This window comes from Lissotriton vulgaris, chromosome 2_1 (genome assembly GCF_964263255.1).
Source record: "Lissotriton vulgaris chromosome 2_1, aLisVul1.2, whole genome shotgun sequence".
NCBI lineage: Eukaryota > Metazoa > Chordata > Amphibia > Caudata > Salamandridae > Lissotriton > Lissotriton vulgaris.
Genome location: NC_141687.1, coordinates 341776110 through 341797516, shown reverse-complemented (window position 1 = coordinate 341797516; position 21407 = coordinate 341776110). Strand labels below are relative to the sequence as shown.

At 43.8% G+C, this 21407-nt stretch overlaps 1 protein-coding gene across 1 annotated transcript in view; it reads right to left on the bottom strand.

Annotated features, from left to right (window-relative positions):
- Positions 1 to 21407, bottom strand: part of CORO6 (coronin 6) — a 443661-nt gene that overhangs the window by 56554 nt on the left and 365700 nt on the right. Inside the window, exon 5 of the mRNA XM_086955093.1 lies at positions 5701 to 5882. Coding sequence (XP_086811219.1) covers positions 5701 to 5882 — 182 coding nt within the window. The remainder of the gene's footprint in view (positions 1 to 5700; positions 5883 to 21407) is intronic.

Below are 21407 nucleotides of genomic sequence, written 5' to 3'. Positions count from 1 at the left end.
CATCCTATAAAGGGGACACTCATGTATTCTTCTGCTATCTCCACCAGATCCAGGGGCCCAATTGTGTTATATGAAGACCAATGTTCCCAGCCATTTCTGTGAAAGAAGATTGAACAATTTCAGGAAGGTTAAGGGGGTTTCAACGGATTGCCCATGGGGTAATTTAATAGCCACCCCAACAAACTAAAGATTGGGAAAGGAGATAAGTTAACAGTTTGCAGATGTATGAATAACACCCGATTGTTGAGGTCAACAATGCATTCCACTGGACCACTTGCCCAAATTCACCACCTACATTCAGTATCGACTTTGGTAAACACATCCTTTTCCTGTTACCTTGACATGGCGATGCAACAGGGGCATTCTTAAACTCTGTGGCAAGGATCCACAAGCAGACAACGCTTTGAGGAAACCAAGATGGCGGGTGTGATTTTTCCTCTTGCTCATCAAATAATTATGCTGTGCCATGGAGTGCTTAATGGTGAATTTGTGATAAGAAAGAGTATCTATTTTATGATTATGCTGGTGCACATTTTAATACCACAGTAATGTTTTGAGGATTCTAATTTATGTCTTTTTTAACTTTATGAAAAGTGAAGCAACAACCCAACATTTCTTGTTGGCAGACCAGGCGGAGGGATGTGCACAGCATGTGCACTGCACTCATTTGTAGACCTTTGGCGTTTTGATAGTGCCGCCCGCATAGCCTCAGGAGTCTTTAAGATGGCTGTTCCACCAATCACAGATCAAGAGGGCCCTGGGCTGCTGGGAAGAATGGAATTACCGGAAGGGAGTGATGAGGGCCATGGCACGTGGAATCTGGTTTCGCCTTAAATTCTCTGCTTGTGGAACCTTTTGACATACACAACATCCATGAATATTAATAGATAAGAGCGTAGAAAACACCTTGTCATACCGGATCCCACAGAGCAAGCTGGCGTTCGCTCATCCTGCTGAAACCGGTGGTGAAGATTTTGCCATCGGAGATAAAGACGGCCCTGACTGGACGAGCTCCTTCATGTGGCCTCTCTTTCTCCTAATGCGATTGGTTAGCAGATTAGTGGCACCACAACAGGTAAACACAGACAGAGACACAGACATATCACATTAGTATGAGATCAGTGACACAGCACCAGAGCCGAAGTGGCTTGTAGGAAAATCATGCGATTTCCTTGACTTTGGAGGTATGGCGATGAAATGACAGACCAGACTACCGCAGTCCTACTATGACGACAACTATATGCATGAAGGCAAATAGATTCTGGGTAATAAAACCACAAAACCTAAGGAGAGCCACATTAGCTGGCCTTTCAAGATGAGGGATCCAGTGTACAAGGTAAAGTGTGTGTGCATGTGTGTCTTGAGGGAGGTATGTGTCTCAGCATAAAATACAAACCAAAGAGAGGATAATGTTGGGAGTTGGTAATGTTGGTCTCTACAGCAGAATAAGTGAAACCTACACCATAGATGGGGTAATACTGGGCACTAGATGTTGGGATGCAGTGTACAGGAGGCCAATGCTAGAGCTGACTCCAGAGGAAGAGAAGCGGTCTATATGGTGGTGTCATGCGGGAGACACCACCAGAGGAAAGGAGCCAGAAGCCGCAGCTAGAGTAAGAATAACTAACTCCAACCAAAGGATGTTCCTGCTCTTAAACGGGTTCTCAAAATGGTAGAGATGGTGCAAAGGCCCTTCAGAAGCCTTCCGAAGTGTAACTTTGCTGCACATTTAATACTATGGCCTGATTACGAGTCAACTGACTGCCAGACTCACGGTGCACAGTGGTGGTGGTCTCCCGACTGCCCTATTACGATTCGGGCAGTTGCACCACAACAGCCCTGTTGCAGCCGGAGACCGCCGCAGTCCCGCCAAGCACATTAGGAGTTTCCTCTCCGCCAGGTTTTCATGGCAGCTTCTCCTCCGTGTAATCCCTGGCGGAGAGGAAACAAAGGGGTCCCTACGGCGCCACCAGTGCCTTTGCGCCATGTGGATGTATACAGGGGGGGCACAACGTGTGCGGTATACAGTCATGATGCTCTTCCGTGGTGTATTAAAGGTGATGGAGTGATGGGGTGATGCTAGCAAAAGGCAGGTAGTGGGACTGGATATATCAAAGGGCCATGCTTTGTGGACATGTTTTTTTGCTGTGAATGCTTGAGAAGGAATAACTGAAGGTGCCTTGCATTATGGCATGTCCTTGTGCAGATGCCTGGGAGGGGCAAATCTAGGGCCTTTGGAGAAATGCCTTTCTTCTATGGATTCCCGGGAGAGAATACCTCATGGGTCTTTGGTGACATGTCTTTTTTCGGCAGATGCCTGGAAGGGGATAGATCAATGGGCCTGGAATTATAGACATGGTTTCCTTTCCATGGATGCCTGAAAGGCGAAAGAGAGATGGGACTCACATCATAGACAAACCTTCCCTCCCTGGATCGATAAGTGTTGCAGAGCTTCATGAAAAGCCATAACAAGGTCATGTCTGCTGCACCTTCCTAACACAGGCTCCGATTTCCAAACAAGGCCAAATCATTGGCTCACCATGCACAGCATGCATTTAATACACAATGTATGGCTTTTCTATATTTGGAAACAAAATTGAGACAAGACCAAGTAGGAGAGAGACAAAGAAAGAGAAAGTGACAGAGACTGAAAGTAAGAGAAAAAATCAAGAGAGAGATACAATGTCTAACAGCGAGTAAAAGAATAGGTGAGGAGAGAAAGGAAATTAAAGAAAGAACAGAGTGAAGTGAAGAGAAAGGGCAAGACCAAGAAAGAGATGGTAGATACACAAAGAGAAGGCTAGAGGTGGGTGAGCCACTTAAAGGTCGAGCCAGATGCTGGGTTCTGGCTCAGCTCGAGATCCTCTTGGAACCTTGAGCCCAAAACCAGCCGAAATGCCAAGCGGCTTCTGCCTGCCGCCCTTGATCTACTCCTGTGCACAAGTTAAAACAAAGTATTAACCTTTCAGGTAAAAAAGAGAAGGATAGATGCCCATTTACTGGCTGATTTGTACATAATGAAACCAGAAAACCTAGAATTAATTCTAGCTTCTCTGCTTAACCAAAATCTGATCTTAGGCAAATCATTTGTGTCATCAATCCCCTTTTTAGGTCTCGCCTGAGCCAATGCGCTTGCGCATTGCTCCGGCAAGATTATAGTAAGCGGAAAAGAAAAGTCTACCACAACGGCTGCGGATCGCATACAGTTCATGTGATCTATGCGCGTGCACACCATCGCCAGCCACATAACATACCACCATTTGTCTGTGCCTCGGCATCAGACTTCAAAGGCTGCCGCTCCCCGCGCGCACATCGCGCACCACCATTTGTCTGTGCCTCGGCATCAGACTTGAAAGGCTGCCGCTCCCCCCCCTCCTCCCCCGTCACAGCAATGCCGAGAGCTTGTTGTTTCTGGACGAAAGTGAAAGTCTACCGTGCTTGTTTACAGTAGCCTTGCTCCTCAAATGCTGTTGCTGTTTTGACATCTCTCTAGGGACACTCAGCTTGAAAACACTCGACTTGCTAGCTACATCCGCTATGCTTTGCCTCTAGACACGTTGATCCCTCGCAAACTGTGCTGACTCTGCCACTCCTGATTCTGAAACTGACCAACGCAGTCACCACGCAGTCTCTTCTCTCTGTCTTATGATGTCTGCCCGCCACCATTTACTTCGGACCCCCACCCTCACACACCCTCACCCCCATCACCCTCACCCCGTCACCCTCACCCTCCCTCTCCCACACCACCACATCACTCAGGAACACCATCACATCACTCGGGGACACCACCACATCACTCGGGGACACCACCACATCACTCAGGGGCACCACCACATCACTCAGGGACACCACTCAGGGGCACCACCACATCACTCAGGGACACCGTCACATCACTCAGGGAAACCACCACATCACTCAGGGACACCACCACATCACTCGGGGACACCACATCACTCGGGGACACCACCACATCACTCTGGGACACCACCACATCACTCACATACACCACCACATCACTCAGCCCAACCACATCATCACTCAGCACCATAAAAGCACTGTCCTTGCTTGCTAGCAACAAGCATTGCCATAGCCAATAGGACTCGCATTAGGAAAGTGTTAGCTATTGGCTTTGTGAATGACATAGCTATTAATTTATATATTTTCAAAGCCAACACATATTTAAAAAAATTGTCATTTACAATACAAATAGCTCACACTTTCCTAATGCGAGACCTATTGCATTGCAAATGCTTGTTCTTCATTACCTCTCAACAAATCTATAATGTGACTTAATAATGTCAGCACTGCTGCATATTAAAGAAATGTGGCTTTTCTAAAAATGTTGTAGAGACTTTATCATGTTTTGTTTACATGGTAAATATTTCCAGAGCTCGACTTGTGCATGGGCTCTTAGAGCCGAGCCCGACCCTTGGCACGGCTCTGGCTCGGCTCTCCCTGTTCATTTGTTGGTTCGCCCACCTTTAGGGAGGGCATCGAGGCATGTAAGAGAAAGCTATAGATATGAAAGGTATAGAGAGATAAAGTCAACCAGAGAGATCATAGCAGAACGAAAAGAGAAGACCAGAGAAATAAAGAGAGAGAAGAGAGAGAAGAGAGAGAGGATGGGATGACGTAAGACAGAGGCAGCAACAGAAGGTATTCGAGTAAGAGAGATTCAGGGTGACGGGACGAAACATAGACACAGACAAAAGACAAGACAAAGAAAGTAAAAGCAACATGATGAGTGGGGGTGAAGGGGGAAGAAAAGGGGAGACGGAAAGTGAGACTGGATTAAGAGGTTTGTGTGGAAAGGGAGAGCTGCCGAGAGAAAGACAGCTAAAGAGTAAGAGGAGATAGAGTGGGTGAGCGGCATAGAGGGACTGGTGCAGACAGAGAAACAGGGAGAATGAAAGGGACAAAGATAATAAGAGGGAGAGACAAAGAGAAAGAACCTATGATAGAGACACCACATTTGTGATGCAGCGGTGGTGTAAACCATTCGCCAAGCTGCACCCTATTTACAACGTGACGCATCTAGGGAGATGTGTCACGTTGTAAAGCCCTGCGCCACATGAAACCTGCGTTAGGTTTCATGTGGGTGTTCCGGCGCAAGGGGGGGGGGTTCGTCGCAGGAACACCTCTGAAAAGTGCCTGAGTGAAATCTACAAGATTTCACTCAGTCACTTTTCCGACGCCGCTGCGGCAAAACCTTGCGCCTGCTTGAAACAGGCGTAAGGCGTGACGCACCATGTTGAGGATAGGCCAGGTTGGAACAGTGCTGATGTTGCATCGCGGCCGCAAGACAACTCCAGCACTGCGTCAACCTTATGCCGGCAGATACCATGATGTGCCGCATTGTAAATGCGGCGCATCTGTGGTGGCGCAAGGGTAAACTTGCGTCACGCATCTTTCCTGGCACATCCTAGCTGATTTGCAAGGATGCGCCAGGAAACGCAAATCTGCCCGGTACGTCTAATATGGGCGGATAGTTGAAGGTCAGACAGAGAGAGGGAGACAGTGAGAAAATGAAAAAGAGAAAGTGGATGAGCAATAGTGGCATAAGGGGTGATAGCAAAGAAAGATTACCAGTGCTAATAAGGGAGAGCCAGAGAGCGTGGTAGTGATAGGAGAGAGGGGAATAACAGCCAGTGACCGGGAGAGGAAGTGACGACAGTGACAGAGATGGCTGCAGTTACTCACAGCCACCGCTTGCTGCTTCCGGGGGTCAATGATCCGGATTTTCTTGTCCTTGCAGGTCGTGCAGATGAGGCTCCCGTTGTGATTCCAGCTCACATTGTAGATGAGGTCGGGGTGCATGTCGTCCAGGGTGATGAGCGCCTCGCCCGTCCCAACGTTCCAAATATTGATCAGATTATCACTTCCTGGAGTGGTGGGAGGAGAAGAGCCGATAAGAGATGGTTAGAGAGGGCTTCATACTACTGCGTCCCAGGCAACATTGAAGAAAATAAATCTGAAACACTGCTAATTACTTTCAGTGCATTCCATTCCATCTTTTTTGAGCTTGACTGTTCCAAGCTATTTTTTTTTTAGTTTTGAGGTAACATACAACAGGTGTGTTTCACAAGGTGCATGCAAACACTACAGTATGGTGGTGTAGACATACAGCTACTATCAGTTTGGTCATTTCGGTATATCCCCTAGGCTAACAGTCTAATCCAATCTTATAGGATGAGGAGGTCTCACCCTCAGTTTGTGGTATGCTTCACCACACTCTGGTAAGATAGTGCTACCAGGGCGGACTAAGTAGCATTTGGAGGGAGTTCCTAATAAAGATTCAGCTGGATAGAACTGTTATCCAGATATCTAAGAATACCTTGGAATAAAACTAAAGGAAATACCTTTATTCACAGGTACCCCAAGTATGAATAAAATAATGGCTGGGATGAGTATGGTTACTATATCATGGTCATTCATGTAATATAATGTTAATGAATTGTGTGGCATTGTTATGTACTGATTATTTCATGTGGCTTTAAGAGTCTGTATTCCTTTGAATGTTTCTGAGTGTTCCTGGCTCGAGGTTCGCTTGGTGACCACAGTTACTGAGTGAACTCCGGCCGTCAGGACGCATATGTATCGTGGGTGAATAACTCAGATTAAACTTCTTTCTTCTACATAAGAAGTCTACAGCCTTCATGCTTATTACAGATTGGCGACGATTGGGATCATCTTTATTCACCCACCAACCCACGCAAGGGATTACATTTGTTTTAGTACTCTACTGGTTGTTAATTGTTTTGGTGATAAGCTGGCATAAATCACCTGTGGCCTACGTCAGTATCGACAATTGGTTTGCTTCAATCTTTCATCTACGTCGGATTACAGTAGGACCAACTTTATTTTTTCTGGTGTAGTGGCTTTTCCTTACAACCCGATGGTGGAGTAACCGGTGGAGTAACTGTGGTGTTTGCGTTTTCGAGGACATGTACTGTGGAGAGTTTTGTGTCTAATATCCGAGCTGGAATCGAATTGTGGAAAGGGCGGTGCATATCAATTTTGGCAAACGGAGATAGAATGTGCATCTTCTGAAGTTGGCCATCTATTCCACTTACCGCCTCGCTCACAGTCATTGTCTTGGCACTATTTCGGAATTCTCTGCTTCTGAAAACTCGGAAGCGACGTGGTTTATTCAACAGCGTCAAAGAATTCTGGGCGTCAAGGAGTGTGACGTAAGTCGTTCAGCAGCTCCTTTGTTTCCTCTACGCCACCCGGCTGCGTGTTGACGGCGTGCCTCCATTTTCCAGGAAGTCAAGCTCGTAATAGGAGTTCAACAAGACGTTTTGAATTTATCCTTGAGGAAAGTTTGTGTCGGCGAGTCCCGACAAAGCGCTTCTACTATTTTGAATAGTTGTTGCTGGAAACATTTTTTTTTCTTGCAAGGTAACATCTGTCTGTACTTTGGCCTCATCGATCTTCAAGTTGTTTGGATTTTAAGACTTTTACAAGACTTGAACATGTAATACCTTTCTCGTTTTCATTTTGTGTGCTTTCTATTCTTCATTAATTTGGAGATTAAGGTTTGGGATGGGAATTTAATTGTTTTGGTTTTGTAACAAGTCTGATTATTTTTAACTATGTCTTCTGTCAAGGATATACCACAACCTCCACCCTTTCTCGACAAACCTAGTAAACCTAACCTTTTATGGCCAGAGTGGTTAGGTTTATTTCAAAATCATTTTGTAGCTATAGACGCAGTTGAGTATTCCTCACCCTGTAAATTTGCTTCATTATTTGGTAGTTTAGGACTTGCTGCTCAGTGTATTTTTAACAGTCTTACACCTATTCCTCCTTCTGTGGCTGTGGGTCAATCGGGGGACAGATAATGGAATGTTTATCTAGAAGCACTAGCGAGATTAAAAAAACAATTTGATGAGTCTCCTAATATTATGCTGGAAAGGCATAATTTTTACAAACGAAAACAAAAGGAGGACGAAAAAATAAAAGAATATGTGGCAGCTTTAAGGGTTCTGGCTATTTCCTGTGATTTTGGTCCACTTTTAGATAATTATATTAGGGATCAACTAGTGTTTAATTGTGTTTCTGCTAAAATCAAGGAAAGAATCCTTAGCTGTAAAAACCCTTCTCTATCAGAAGTGATTGACCTAGCCTTAAGCATTGAAAGGTCAGTTTTATCAACTAAAGCAATGGCGATGGATACATCTTCTAAAATTAGTCTAGTTGCAGATGGGAGTGATGAGGAATGTTTGTACACTGTAGGTAATAAAGACAAGGCAAAACCTCCTCAAAATAAAGGTCAAAACGTTTGTTTCAGAAGTGGTTTAAAATTTCACATTGGTAATTTTAAAGGCTGTCCTGCTTTGGGTAAACGTTGTTCAGTTTGCAAAAGAGTAGGGCATTTTCAAAAAGTGTGTAGGTTTCAAAAAAAGAGTATTAAAATTAACAATGTGGATTGGGATGATTGTTCTGTATCCATGGACAATTTACTACTAACTTTGGATGCTGGAGAAGAAGAAATTAAGGGTCCTTTGTGTTCTTCAACTATCGACGGAATTCAACTACAGGTGATGGCGGATTCTGGATCGCCCATCACGATCCTTCGGGATTCTACATTCTACGAGAACTGGGGAAAATAAATGATTCTTTTGGAAACTGATGTTAACCCCAAAGCTTTTGGGGAAAAAGATATTGATATGCTAGGATTCCTCATGGGAAATTTAGAAATCTTGGAAAGATCCATATGTACAAAGATATATGTATCAATAAAAGGTAAAAATATTGTCGGGTGGAAGGACCTGGCCAGAAGAGGGTTGTGTTTAGTTCCGGGAGATGAACATCCCATAAAAGCAAGAGTACTACCTATTTGTTGCATTGAAAATATTATGATTGATCGGGGAGACCTGATACAAGTGTTCAAAGGGGTTTTTAGCAACAAGGTGGGTCTGGTGAAGCGAGTGGAACATAAAATCAGGCTTCTTCCTAATGCTTCACCTGTTGCACATAAGGTTCGCAATGTTCCGTTAAGTGTAAGGTCAGAGCTTAAGAAAATGTTGGGGGATTTGTGTGAACAAGGGATTATTCAACCGACTAGGCGTCTCAATGGGTCGCCCCTATTGTGGTCGCACGAAAAAAGAATAACGAGATTAGGTTGCGTGCGGACCTCAGGGGTTTGAACAAAAACATCAAGGTGGATTGTCATCCCCTTCCAAAGATTCAAAAGTGTTGGCAAATTTAGGGGGTGCGAAGTGGTTCTCTTTAATCGACCTGAAATTGGCGTACCATCAGATTCCATTTGCCAAAGACTCTCAGGAATTGACAACTTTCGTCACTCCGTTTGGGGCGTTTAAATTTTTGAGACTCCCTTTCGGTAAGTATGAGCGGGTTAGGCGTGGTGTTAAGTCAAGAGGTGAATGGTGTGGAAAAAACTGTAGCATTTGCTTCGAGGTCATTATAGGAGTATGAGAAGCGTTACAGTACCATCGAGCGAGAAGCTTTGGCCTGTGTGTGGGCAGCCAAGAAGTTCACAATGTACGTCTGGGGCAGAAGATTTTTGATGTTATCAGATCACAAGCGTCTCCCTTTTATTTTTAGTAAAGTATCTGAAAACAATAATTTATCTCCTTGATTGACAAGGTTAGCTCGAAATTGCAGGAGTAAAATTTTGAATTGAAGCACATCTCGGGGGGAAGAAACTTTCGGGCTGATTGCCTTTCTAGGATGTCGCTGGATAAAGAGGAGGGAGATGATTTAGTGGATGATGATGTGGAATGTGTGACTTTAGTGGATGCCATTGATGATTTGAAACTTTCAGTTTCGGAAAATGATTGGATAAGAGCTAAAGAGAAGGATTTAATTTTGTCCAAGGCTATGGAGTTTGCATCTGGGAGATGGCCGGATGTGAGAAATTTGTCTGGCGATCTAAGGATCATGGCTCAAGTGGCAGAAGAGTTGTCATTAAAGAAAAATGTCTTACTGCGAGGCGATAAGGTTGTTCCACCTGCCGAGTTAAGGAAGGAAATTATTAGGTTAGCTCATAAAGGTCAGTTAGGGGTGTCAAAGAGATGCATGAGGATAAAGTTCCATTATTGGTGGCCTGGTTTGGATTAACAGGTAAGGTCTGTGGTGAATAATTGTGAAGAGTGTTTACTCTCGGATAAGCACTGGAAATTTCCTAGTGTGCCTTTACATCCCACTATTTTTCCAGATTCATCTTGGGACAAAGTAGGTTTAGATTTCTCAGGCCCTTACAATAATTAGCCAGAAAGTATGTGATTTTTGATCTTGGCTGTGGACTACTTTTCTAAGTGGTTGTATTATAAGTTTGTAGATGCTCCTAATTCGGATAACACTATAATGTTTTTGGGAAAACTTTTCATGTTGGAAGGGGCACCCAAATTATTGGTGACGGACAATGGGACTCACTTTGTTTCTGAGAAGATTTGTAAGTTCTTAAATGCACAGGATGTGAAACATCTGAGGGTGGCGCTTTATTCGCCGGCCTCTAACGGTTTAGTTGAACGTGGCAATAAGGTAGTGAAAGAGGGTATTCAAACGGATGTGGCTTCAGGTGTGGACGTTGGGTCCTTTATTGAGGAAAAGGTTTGGAATTACAACACGTCTCCGCATTGCACTACGGAGGTTACGCCTTTTGAGTTACTTAGAGGTAGAAAGGTACACTTGTCTCTGTTCCCTGCTTGGTTAGATAAGAAATGTCCAGGATTTGGTAAGGTAAGTGAAGATAGGGAATTGGCAGAGGTGGTTAGGAAAAAGCAAGAAATTATGAAAAAGAATTTTGATGGAAAGAAATGTACTGATTCACTAGGTATTTTGGTAGGAGTCTGGGTGATGATTAAGAAACCTTTCAGAGTTTCAAAAGGAAATTCTGTCTTTTCTAATCTAGTGCAAGTTATTAAAATTAGTAAAGGTGCAGTTTTCCTAGGGTAAAAGGGTTGGTGGAGCATGAGGCAACTGGTAAAAATTTCCAAAAATCAAGCCTTGGTGGTTAACAGCGTCAAAAACAGATGGGCTGCGGATAATTATGGGTGGTCTCACTGGTTATCGTCTAATGCAGGTGAAAATGAAAGTAGTCAAAGTAATTTATCTGTGAATGTTTCTGCTTCCAAACAATCTTCCATTTCTCCTGATTTGAATGCTACTACTTCCAGTCGGCCTTCTTCATCTTCCAACAGGAATGGTAGGCTGATAAGGGCTCCTACTAGATTTAACGATTTTGTTAGATATTAAGAGTAATGTTTTTTTTTGTGTCTTTTTGTTTTTTTGTTTTTGTTCAGATATGGGGGAAGGTGATGTAATAGAATGTTAATGAATTGTGTGGCATTGTTATGTACTGATTATTTCATGTGGCTTTAAGAGTCTGTATTCCTTTGAATGTTTCTGAGTGTTCCTGGCTCGAGGTTCGCTTGGTGACCACAGTTACTGAGTGAACTCCGGCAGTCCGGACGCATATGTATCGTGGGTGAATAACTTGGATTATACTTCTTTCTTCTACATAAGAAATCTACAGCCTTCATGCTTATTACAATTCACTAGTCAGATCATTAACCCCAGCAGAAAGCCTACACCGAATGCTGCGGCAATCGTTGTATCATATCAGACCTTCTGCCCTATTTAAAGTGGAAGCTATAATGTATTCATTTTTTCTGTTCAGGCCGCTAGGGAAAAGCCTAGCAGTCCCAAAGAGAAAATAAATCAAAATGACCCCATCACCATGGGAAAAAACTGTAAGGGTGTCAGGGTCATTAGGCTTTTGTTATTTTCAAAAACTAATACCACATTTTGGAGTTTGTTTTTGAAAAACAAAAACTTCTGAGGAGCCGCTGTCTGAAACATGGAGGTCGCTCAGCAAACATGTGTGCCACTGTTTCGGCAGCTCTCCTGAAGCGGGCGGGCGGAGATTCTAAAATATCGCAAAAGGTAATCCAGCTACGGTGGTGAAGAAATGACAACCCCAGTCTTGACCTAAGGACGGCCGCCTGCCCAAGTATAAATGAGGCCCTTGGTAGCACCAGTGGGGCTTGAACACAAATGTTTACTATTAAAAACAGCAAAACTGTGGCACCTGGTTTCAACAGAATATATGTGGCATGAAGTACCCTCTACCAAGGGTCATATGGATACTGCATGAGACTGAGGAGCTCCGTAACCATATAGAGCCAAAGGCTGAGTTCTTTAACCCCTTCGATGCGTGTGACAAGGTCAGCTCATCATGGGCATTACCTGCGCTGTGCGTGTGATGAGTTGACCTTGTCACGTAATGCGGGATTTTTAAAATCGCAGCGCTCAGCGGGAAAACCGCTAGCGCGCATGCGGGTAAAAGGTCATGGAACTCCAAGTTGACGTGCAATATCCTGCTAACAAGTGGTAGAGAGTATTATATTCCTTATAGTATATGGTCCCATGTGTTGGAGCATCCCTTCCAAACATCTTTGTGCAGCCGCTGCATGTAAGAGCGGTGCGGCCGGCTGGAGGGTATTTCGAGAGAGGACCACAAGGGAAAATAAAATAAATAATACATTTTCCCTCATGGTCATCTCTCGATGCAGTCCGCACCGCCCATTGCTCTTACCTGCAGCCTGCCGCAGCTGTCTTTGTGACCAAAAAGCAGACACCTCACTCACAGTATGGGATCCATGGGCAAAACGCAGGCCAAGGGTGGGCCCAGCCACTGTGTGGCCTGTAAAAGGCCAGAAGAGGCCGGGCCTACTCTCTTGGCCCTCTCCTCTAGATCACCTAACACATCAGGGGGAAAGGAAGGCCTCCTACATCCCTTCAGAATCAACCTGCAAGGAAGATATTGAATGACAGCTTTGGAGAGAAGACTGCTCTGTGATTACTGATGAAATTGCACAAATAGATCAATGTTTAAATAATGGGCAAGGAGCTATCAAAAGGAGAGTTTCCCTGGAACTGTTGCCTTTCTGAGCAAGTGATCCATCGTCTATCAATTGTGATGGTGCCAAAACTGCTAAAGCCATAGGGAAACGGTTGCAGTAGAAGCAGGAGCACACATGCCTTTTGAGCCATCTGACTCATTGAGTAATGTACCTGAATCACTTCCCAAGCCTGCTTCCTTGAGGAAGAGCCATGGGCCCAAAAGTAAACCTATGGCTAATTATCTGAACTTTTCACAACTAATTCATGGCCTCTTCTCAAGTATAAAGGATATGTTTGTTCCCCTTTTTAAGTGAATTGAAGATAAGTTGACCATAATCACATCTATGATTTAGTCTGACAAACAGCTGCTGTGTCGTTTCTTGTGGGACTTCTACTTCACCTGGTGGAATAATTAATCCTAGTATTAAACATGTACTATCTTTTCAAACATCATCAACCCTAAATGACCAACACAATCAAAATGGACCTCTGTATTGTTGTACGGATCCTGTGCCAGATAGTAATAATTCTACTAATATGGCAAACAATGTAAAGCTCCCCCTCAAGCTACTCCCTATGTTATGGTGCCTCTTTGACTTAGCCACAAAGGGAAGTTATGATTAGCTACAAAATAAAACAATCAAATTGTAGGGGCGGACCCATAAGGTTTGATGAAGTAAATATGCTGAGGCGCTTTTCTTAGGTGAGTTGCTCAATAAAAATGACTCAAGATGATTGCTTGGTGATTGATTTTAGAATACATGCTCTGTTGCACCATCCATTTGATTTTATTGACCGAGGGAGCAGACCCCGATCTCGGGTCAAAGTGATAGCACATGTTTATGTTGCTGCCGATCTCCCACTCTGTACTTGTGATAATCAGTCAATACAGAATGATATGCATTTTTTGCTATTTTGTAAACATTACCATAATGAGAGGAAAAGGTTTATCATTCCCATTATGCAAAAAATGAATCTTAGACAATGTTGTGTGGCCTTTTATTATTTGCAGCTATTGTCTGTCCCCTTTATTTGTTTTTCTGTGGCATCCTTTCTTTTAACCACTCTAAAAAAAAGATACGTTCAATTTGTGGATCTAATCAACTGTAATATGAACTTAATCAAGCATGAATTTTTGTCATAAATTTGAAACTGTATAGTTATTGTATCTTAAAAATTATTGTACTGTAATGATGAGGAATGTTTTATCTTATATCTTTTTATATATGTAGTATACTTTCATGCCTTCATCATGTCGGTGAAATAAAGTTATTTTGACTGACTGACTGATAACACTTGGCTATTTTTATAAATGCCCCAGCAAAGTACCCATTATAATGTGACCCACACCAGCTTTCCCACTAATTTTATTGAGTATATGATTTGGAACTCCTTAGAGAGCCACATATAATAAAGTAACAAAAAAGCAGTATGAGAATAAAACAACTTATTAAAACAGATTGTTGTTAACATGGTTTTACAAATTTTCATGCAAATTATTTAATACAATTCTAAAAAGCATTTAAAAAAGTTAAAAATTCTATTGCAGAAAATTTCATTGGGAGGACAGAAAATAGCATCAATGAGAGATCTTGCCGATAAAATACCCAATTGCATACAAACTGGTCTCACCCACAAACGACGATAGGCCATTAGGGCAGGACAAACTAACAAAACATGTACGGTGTCTTGGACTGAATTATTGCAGAAACTGCATATGTTGGGTATACCGTACCATTTGGCCAACAACTTATTCAAAGGAAGGAGATCCTGCCTTAAAAGTAGCCAAAAACGACGCAAACCATGGGGCATATTCCAGGAGACATACGGTTGTAATTGTCTAAACAGGTAAGAATTAACAACTTGAGTGACCCCCTTCTTAAGTGTAGTAGAGTTGTAGTCCCTTTCGAAGCTGAACTTCCATGTTGCATGTTTTAATGTAGATTTTAGCTGATGCACAGAAAGGTCAAAGAGGGTTGCTTTCTCCAGATCCAAGAGTGTAATAGCCTTCCTAAAGTTCTTTATGAGTAACGAATACTCTTTTAGGGGGCCCATTAGCTCTTTTTTAATGAGAGATCTTAATGTGGCTGGATTTCCTTTAATCAAGCAGGCGACCCAGCGAATAACTCCTGCCAAACCCTGTGCACAGCTACTACTTAATCCAAATTCTAATCGAAGGGATGCTGCAGTGCAACTGTTATTGACAGAAATTAGGTTTCTCAAGAGGGAACCCTCAATGGTGTCCAAAAAGCCCCATTCACCTAAATCGATAAGTTCTATGCCGTAGAGCAAAGTTGCAGGGATTTTTGCCCGGAATGCTTCTAGAAGATGCAAAAAGTGTCTTTTACCGGTTGATTTATATAAGGCTCTCAGCCCATTTCCCTGCGACTTTGCTTTACGGGAACTGTTATCTATATGGGGTTTATTACTCAAGTTGCTACAAACTATTTTTCCTAAAAAAACATGATTTTACACTTTCCAATTTTTGACCTCCCAGCTCCCAACTAATGTGACCTAATTTCAGTTTTTTCTTCCCCTCCAAACACATTACCTTGCTCTTAGAAATGTTTATTTTCAGATAGTGAGCTTCGGGGAATAAGTGTAGGGCATGCAGACGGTTATTAAGGCCTTTTGGGGTAAGGTCTAGAACTAGTATGTCATCTGCATACATTAAACAAGAAATGTGTCTCCCAAGCGTGGAGCAATTCCTTCACTGAGGGATATAGTGCGGGGGAGGTCACTAACATAAAGGGAACACAGAAGGGGAGCTAATAGGCAGTCCTGTTTGAGACCACTGGCAGAGGGGATAGGCCGGGATAAACCCCTTTCTCCCCCCAATAGTACTCTACACCATGTATTATCATGCAAGTCCTGTACCAAGTGCAGAAGCCTAGGTGGCATTCCGAGAGCAGATAGTTTTTTCCACAGCAATTGACGATCGACCTTATCGAATGCTGTGGAAAAATCTATAAATGCCACATAGACTCTCCCTTTTCTGGCTCTAATATATTTATCGGTTATTACCTGGAGGGCTGTTAAATTATCCATAGTACCATGGTTCTTCCTAAAACCAGTCTGCTCAAGTGGGAGTATGTTTGCATGATCCAACCAGTCATTTATACGCTTCAGAAAACATCTTGTAAAGACCTTGCCGATTGCATCCAACAATGCAATCTGGCAGTAGTTTTGAGGGAACAAGCGATCACCCTTTTTAAACAATGGAACTAGGATGCTGCCCTTCCAGGAAGGTAGAACCTTGCCTCCCAATAGGCAAATGTTGAATACAGGACAAAGTAATTTACTCCATTTGGCACCACTTTGCTTTAGTATAGAAATGGGAAATTTGTCGGGGCCCATTGCCCCAGAGCGCCGCATTTCTCTGATGGCTAGGTCTATGTCTTTTTCTAAGAATGGTACCAGGGGCAGACTAGTCTCCTCTGGCCATGCTTGTGGGGCCACAGAGCTGTTACTTGCATAAAGATTAGAAACAAATTCAATCCATATTTGTTCCTCAATTGGGATGGGTAAAGGTCTTGTTCTCAATCCACACCCCTCACCTATAAGAGACCAGAACTGCCTCATTTCCCCATTAATAGAGGCTTCTCTTATTTTTATCCAGATGGCATCCTCTTTTTCTTTACGTATTGTGAATGATAACCTTCTCCTTTTCCTTTTTAACAATGATATTTTTTGTGCTGTATCAACAGATCTAGCTAAATATTGAGCCCTTACTAATTTGTTAATTTCTATATTAAGCAATCTCAGGGGGCTTGGGAATATTCTAGCAGACTTTTTCTTATTGGAGTTTTTAGCCACCGCTATTACTGCCTTCATGAACAAAGAAAAATTTTCAGTTTCCAAACCGTGCCAGGAAGGAAGATCATTTATTGCTGCATCGAGCATTCCCTCCAAATTTCGTTGAGCTCTTGCATTCGAATGACACCTTCCTGATTTAACGCCAAAATTTACCCATTCACTATTTAGAGACCACTTATCACATTTAGCGGGCTTTACATTAGCAAAGATAGACAGTATTTTGTGATCACTAAACGGCGTGTCAATAATACTGAGATCCTTCAGTAGCTCAAATGAGTGAGTCCCCACTAATACATAGTCCAATATCGATTCACCCTGATAGGATTTATGCGTGAAGTTGGCAGGGGAATCCGAGGGGAGTCTCCCATTTACAATAATCCCATCCATATCTGCCAACTCATTTAGAAGTAACTTTCCTCGTTTATTTAATATTTTCAGGGAGTAATGCCTGAGGTGTATGGAGAGTTTCTTCTTTGAATTTATCGCGAAATAAATTCATGCTTAGATTGGAAATTTTGCAATTTAAGTCCCCAACTATGACTATGGCAATCATCGGATCTTTCTCCCTGATACTCTGAACGTGAGAAAAAACCTTTTTCAAAGTTACATTATAGCCAGCTTCCGGTGGAATGTAGGCATTGATCAGAACTAAGGGTTTAACAGCATCATTGTTGCTAGACCTAAATAGAGTTACTGCTTGAAAAAGGTTAGAGGGGTCCATATAGTGGGCATAATTCCAATTTAGATGATTCGATAAGAGACAAGCTATACCCCCAATGGCATGTCCTCTCTTGTTAATGGTGGCACTGCCTTCCAACACAAAATAATCTTGCCCTACCTGAATTTTATCTGGGCACCATGTTTCCTGGAGGCATATTATATTTGCCTCCAGAGACAAGAGGAATTGCATTTTTTCCGGGCTATTTTTTAGGCCAGCTGTATTCCAAGATATTATAGATATCTTGTCGCTAAAGATGTGGATTAGACGTTTGATTGTTTAGGGGTTTTCCTGCTAGAATTCCAGGTAGCCAGTTCCATTGATCTCTTTCATCCCTGGAATCAGGTTGGCGAGATAACAAAGACGGATTAACATAGGACACTAAACAGAGGTCCTTAGACTTACATATTTTTAAATCCGCAAGATCACTTGCCTGTTTTGTACTACCTGTTGCTGCTTGCAACAAAGAAAAGGGGGACCTTGAAGGGATTAAGGGTTTAGAGACTCTATTTTGTCCAGTATACCCTAGCAAAGGGATTACGTCTATCCCTCTGCTCTGAAGGTCTTCAGAGCGTTGCAGGATTAAATTTGCTACTAGCTTAGACTGGAACTTCACCCTAGTTATCATCCCTATCTCGGACTTTAATATTAATACCCTGTCGAGATCAGCAGATTGTATTAATGTCAAGTTAGCCGATTCTTGAAAGTACTTAAGTAAAAGAGATCTATTCAAAATGCATTCAGCGTCAAAAAGGGGGGAGAATTCTAACCACATGGTGTCAATGCTATTTTCCTTAATTTCTTTTAACAAAATGCCCCGTGAGACTGCTCCAGCAAAAGATGCTGCTAAGGGATTGAGAATTGGAATTACATGTCCGGGGGGGTTATGCTCCTGTCCCAGAGGTATCGAGCCTATAAATCCAATTGTATCCCTATTAGCATTAACTGGTTGGAGAAGGCTATTTGTGTCAGTTGTTATGGGAGGGAAGGGAAAGGGAGTAGCTGTTAAAGGTGCAGCCGAGGGCGGAGAAATGATATTTTCCGTTATGTTCATATTTTCAGAAATGTTATCATTTTCAACTGCCACCTCGGATGTTTGGCGTACTTCTTTGTTCGTAGAGGAGTTAAGGTGTTTTCCAAAAAGGATTTTCCTCCGCCTATTTTTCTCTATCCGTCTTATTAATTTCCTCTTGTTCTTCCCATTCTTTTTAGATTTCACTAGATTCCCTTTATTACTATTCTCCTCTAGAACAACTGCCTCCCTGTCTCCCTCTCCTTGTTGCCTCTTGAAGATCGGGAAGAGATCATTCACCGTTTATGGTGGGGACTCCCCCGAGACCTTTATTTCGGAATCTATATCTATTGAGCAATTTAAGGTAGGGATTGGATGGATAGGACTTGAGTTAGCTTCCTCTTCCCCATTTTTAAGTCATCTTTGGCTATAGGGAACAGATCCTTATTACTACCTCATCTTGTGCTGTAGGGGACTGCTCCTTTTGGACTACGTCCTGGACAATGTCCTTCCCATGTCGATTGCCCAACAGAACTTTCAGAATTTGGGTCACTGTGTCTAATACACAATCGGAGCCACCCACAAATTTTTCTAGTAGTTGCAGAATAGACAACAATAGGTGTTCTAATGCGGAGAGAGAAGCAGAAATAGGTTTGTCCATCCCATGGAATTGAAGTGCATTTATCCCAGTTAGATTTAGGTTGGGACTCATTGAAAAATTAGAGTGTGAGGTCTTGGAGGGGGTACTACTGTAAAGATGGAGACCTGCATGTGTTGATGTTGCCGGTGTTTTTAGGTCAATCTGAGCCTTGTCTAGATCTGTATCTATGTATCTTTGACATAAATCCTTATCTAGGACCATAGGAGACAGGCCATTATTGAAAGAGTCTCTTGATGGTGGGACAATCAATGAGGGGTGGTTATCATCATGGGGGATTTTCACATTCTGTAAAATATCTTGTGCTATCTCTTTCCTTGTTTTTATAATTACTTCAGGTACAAGATCAATATTGTTTTTCATTGTGGAGAACAGAGGAGGCGAAAAGCTATGTACAGGGGGTGTAGGTTCTACTCTTGCTGCTACAGAACCATTATCCACGTTTACCTTTCCCAGTGTGTTAGATAGCATATCTGAATGATTTGCTCCAGAGCCTTGGTATCCTCAGATATGGTATCCGCCGTCATAGCTTTATTCTTACCCCTTTCCCAAAGGTTAAAGAGCTGGCAGGTGCCTTTCAAGTGGGCTGCTTGGCTAGTCTTATTTCGGAGGGGGTTCGATTTGGTTTTAGAGCATGATCTTCCTACTAAAATTCTCCCAGACCTTAATTTTTTTGTCGTCATCTCACTCAATGAAAACAGTTGAGAAAATAATTACGGAAACGTACTGTTCAACGTACATAAAATACAATACTACCCCTTTGCTTAAAGATAAGAACAGAGGAAAGAACACAAACGATCTATGTCAACACAACACTTAGTGGGATCGCAAACCCCCTTATTCTTTGCCCAATAGGAGCATAGAAGTGGAAAAAGAAAGCTGGTCCCTTCCCAACGTCCGTAGAAACCAAAGTCAGGAACGACCTTAATTCCCCCCAAAAAGTTTAGTTGGGTAATAAAACAGTATAAAAACCCTCTCAAAGTCACTACTCCCTTCCCAGGGACCTGGGCGATTCAGCGGCGGCTCGTGTATCACCGCTCGCTGACCCCCGTCTGGATACCGGGAAAGGGGAGGGGTAGGAGGGCTATGAGCAAATAATTTATAACTACCATAAAAACCACTGGACGAGATGGATATGTTGTGTTGGGATGTTAGGGGACTGGCCTAGCCTAGCCTTCTCGTGCCTCTGAGGGCCTCAGAGGGCCCGCCCTTGTCCCGGGCTTCTCCCGGGCTTCTCCCGCGCAGCGGAGGGGAGTACTACGTTTATACGGGAGTAGAGGGAGGTGGGCGTGGCGACCAAGGAGAGCGTCCCAGGTGACTCGGGTGAGCAGCAGGGACTCCTGGGAATCGGAGTCCGTGCACCACCTTGCTCGCAGCCCTGCTTCAGCCAACGCCCGCAGCAACAGTGTCCAAAGCACTCCTCAAACTCACAGGGAGCAAGTGCCCCGAAGTGGGACCCGCTGAGCGGGTCCGGCGAGGTGTAGCGCTGTGCAGATGAAAAGGCGCTCAAAGATTCCAAATTGGCCACACCAACAGCGAAGATCCTGGTCAGGCAGGTAGGCGCTGAGAGAATGCGCCGAGGGATTGCAGACCGGTGAATTTAGCAGTCAGTAGGAGGGCGTGGCGACCAGGGAGAGCGTCCCAGGTGACTCGGGTGAGCAGCAGGGACTCCTGGGAATCGGAGTCCGTGCACCGCCTTGCTCGCAGCCCTGCTTCAGCCAACGCCCGCAGCAACAGTGTCCAAAGCACTCCTCAAACTCACAGGGAGCAAGTGCCGCGAAGCGGGACCCGCGGAGCGGGTCCGGCGAGGTGTAGCGCTGTGCAGATGAAAAGGCGCTCAAAGATTCCAAATTGGCCAAACCAACAGCGAAGATCCTGGTCAGGCAGGTAGGCGCTGAGAGAATACGCCGAGGGATTGCAGACCGGTGAATTTAGCAGTCAGTAGGGGGGCGTGGCGACCAGGGAGAGCGTCCCAGGTGACTCGGGTGAGCAGCAGGGACTCCTGGGAATCGGAGTCCGTGCACCGCCTTGCTCGCAGCCCTACTTCAGCCAACGCCCGCAGCAACAGTGTCCAAAGCACTCCTCAAACTCACAGGGAGCAAGTGCCGCGAAGCGGGACCCGCGGAGCGGGTCCGGCGAGGTGTAGCGCTGTGCAGATGAAAAGGCGCTCAAAGATTCCAAATTGGCCACACCAACAGCGAAGATCCTGGTCAGGCAGGTAGGCGCTGAGAGAATACCTAGCTTTCCCACTACTCACATGCCCTTCTATTTGTTTCTTGCTTCACTCCCTTGGAATTGCTTGACTCCATTGACTGACTGTCCACTACTGT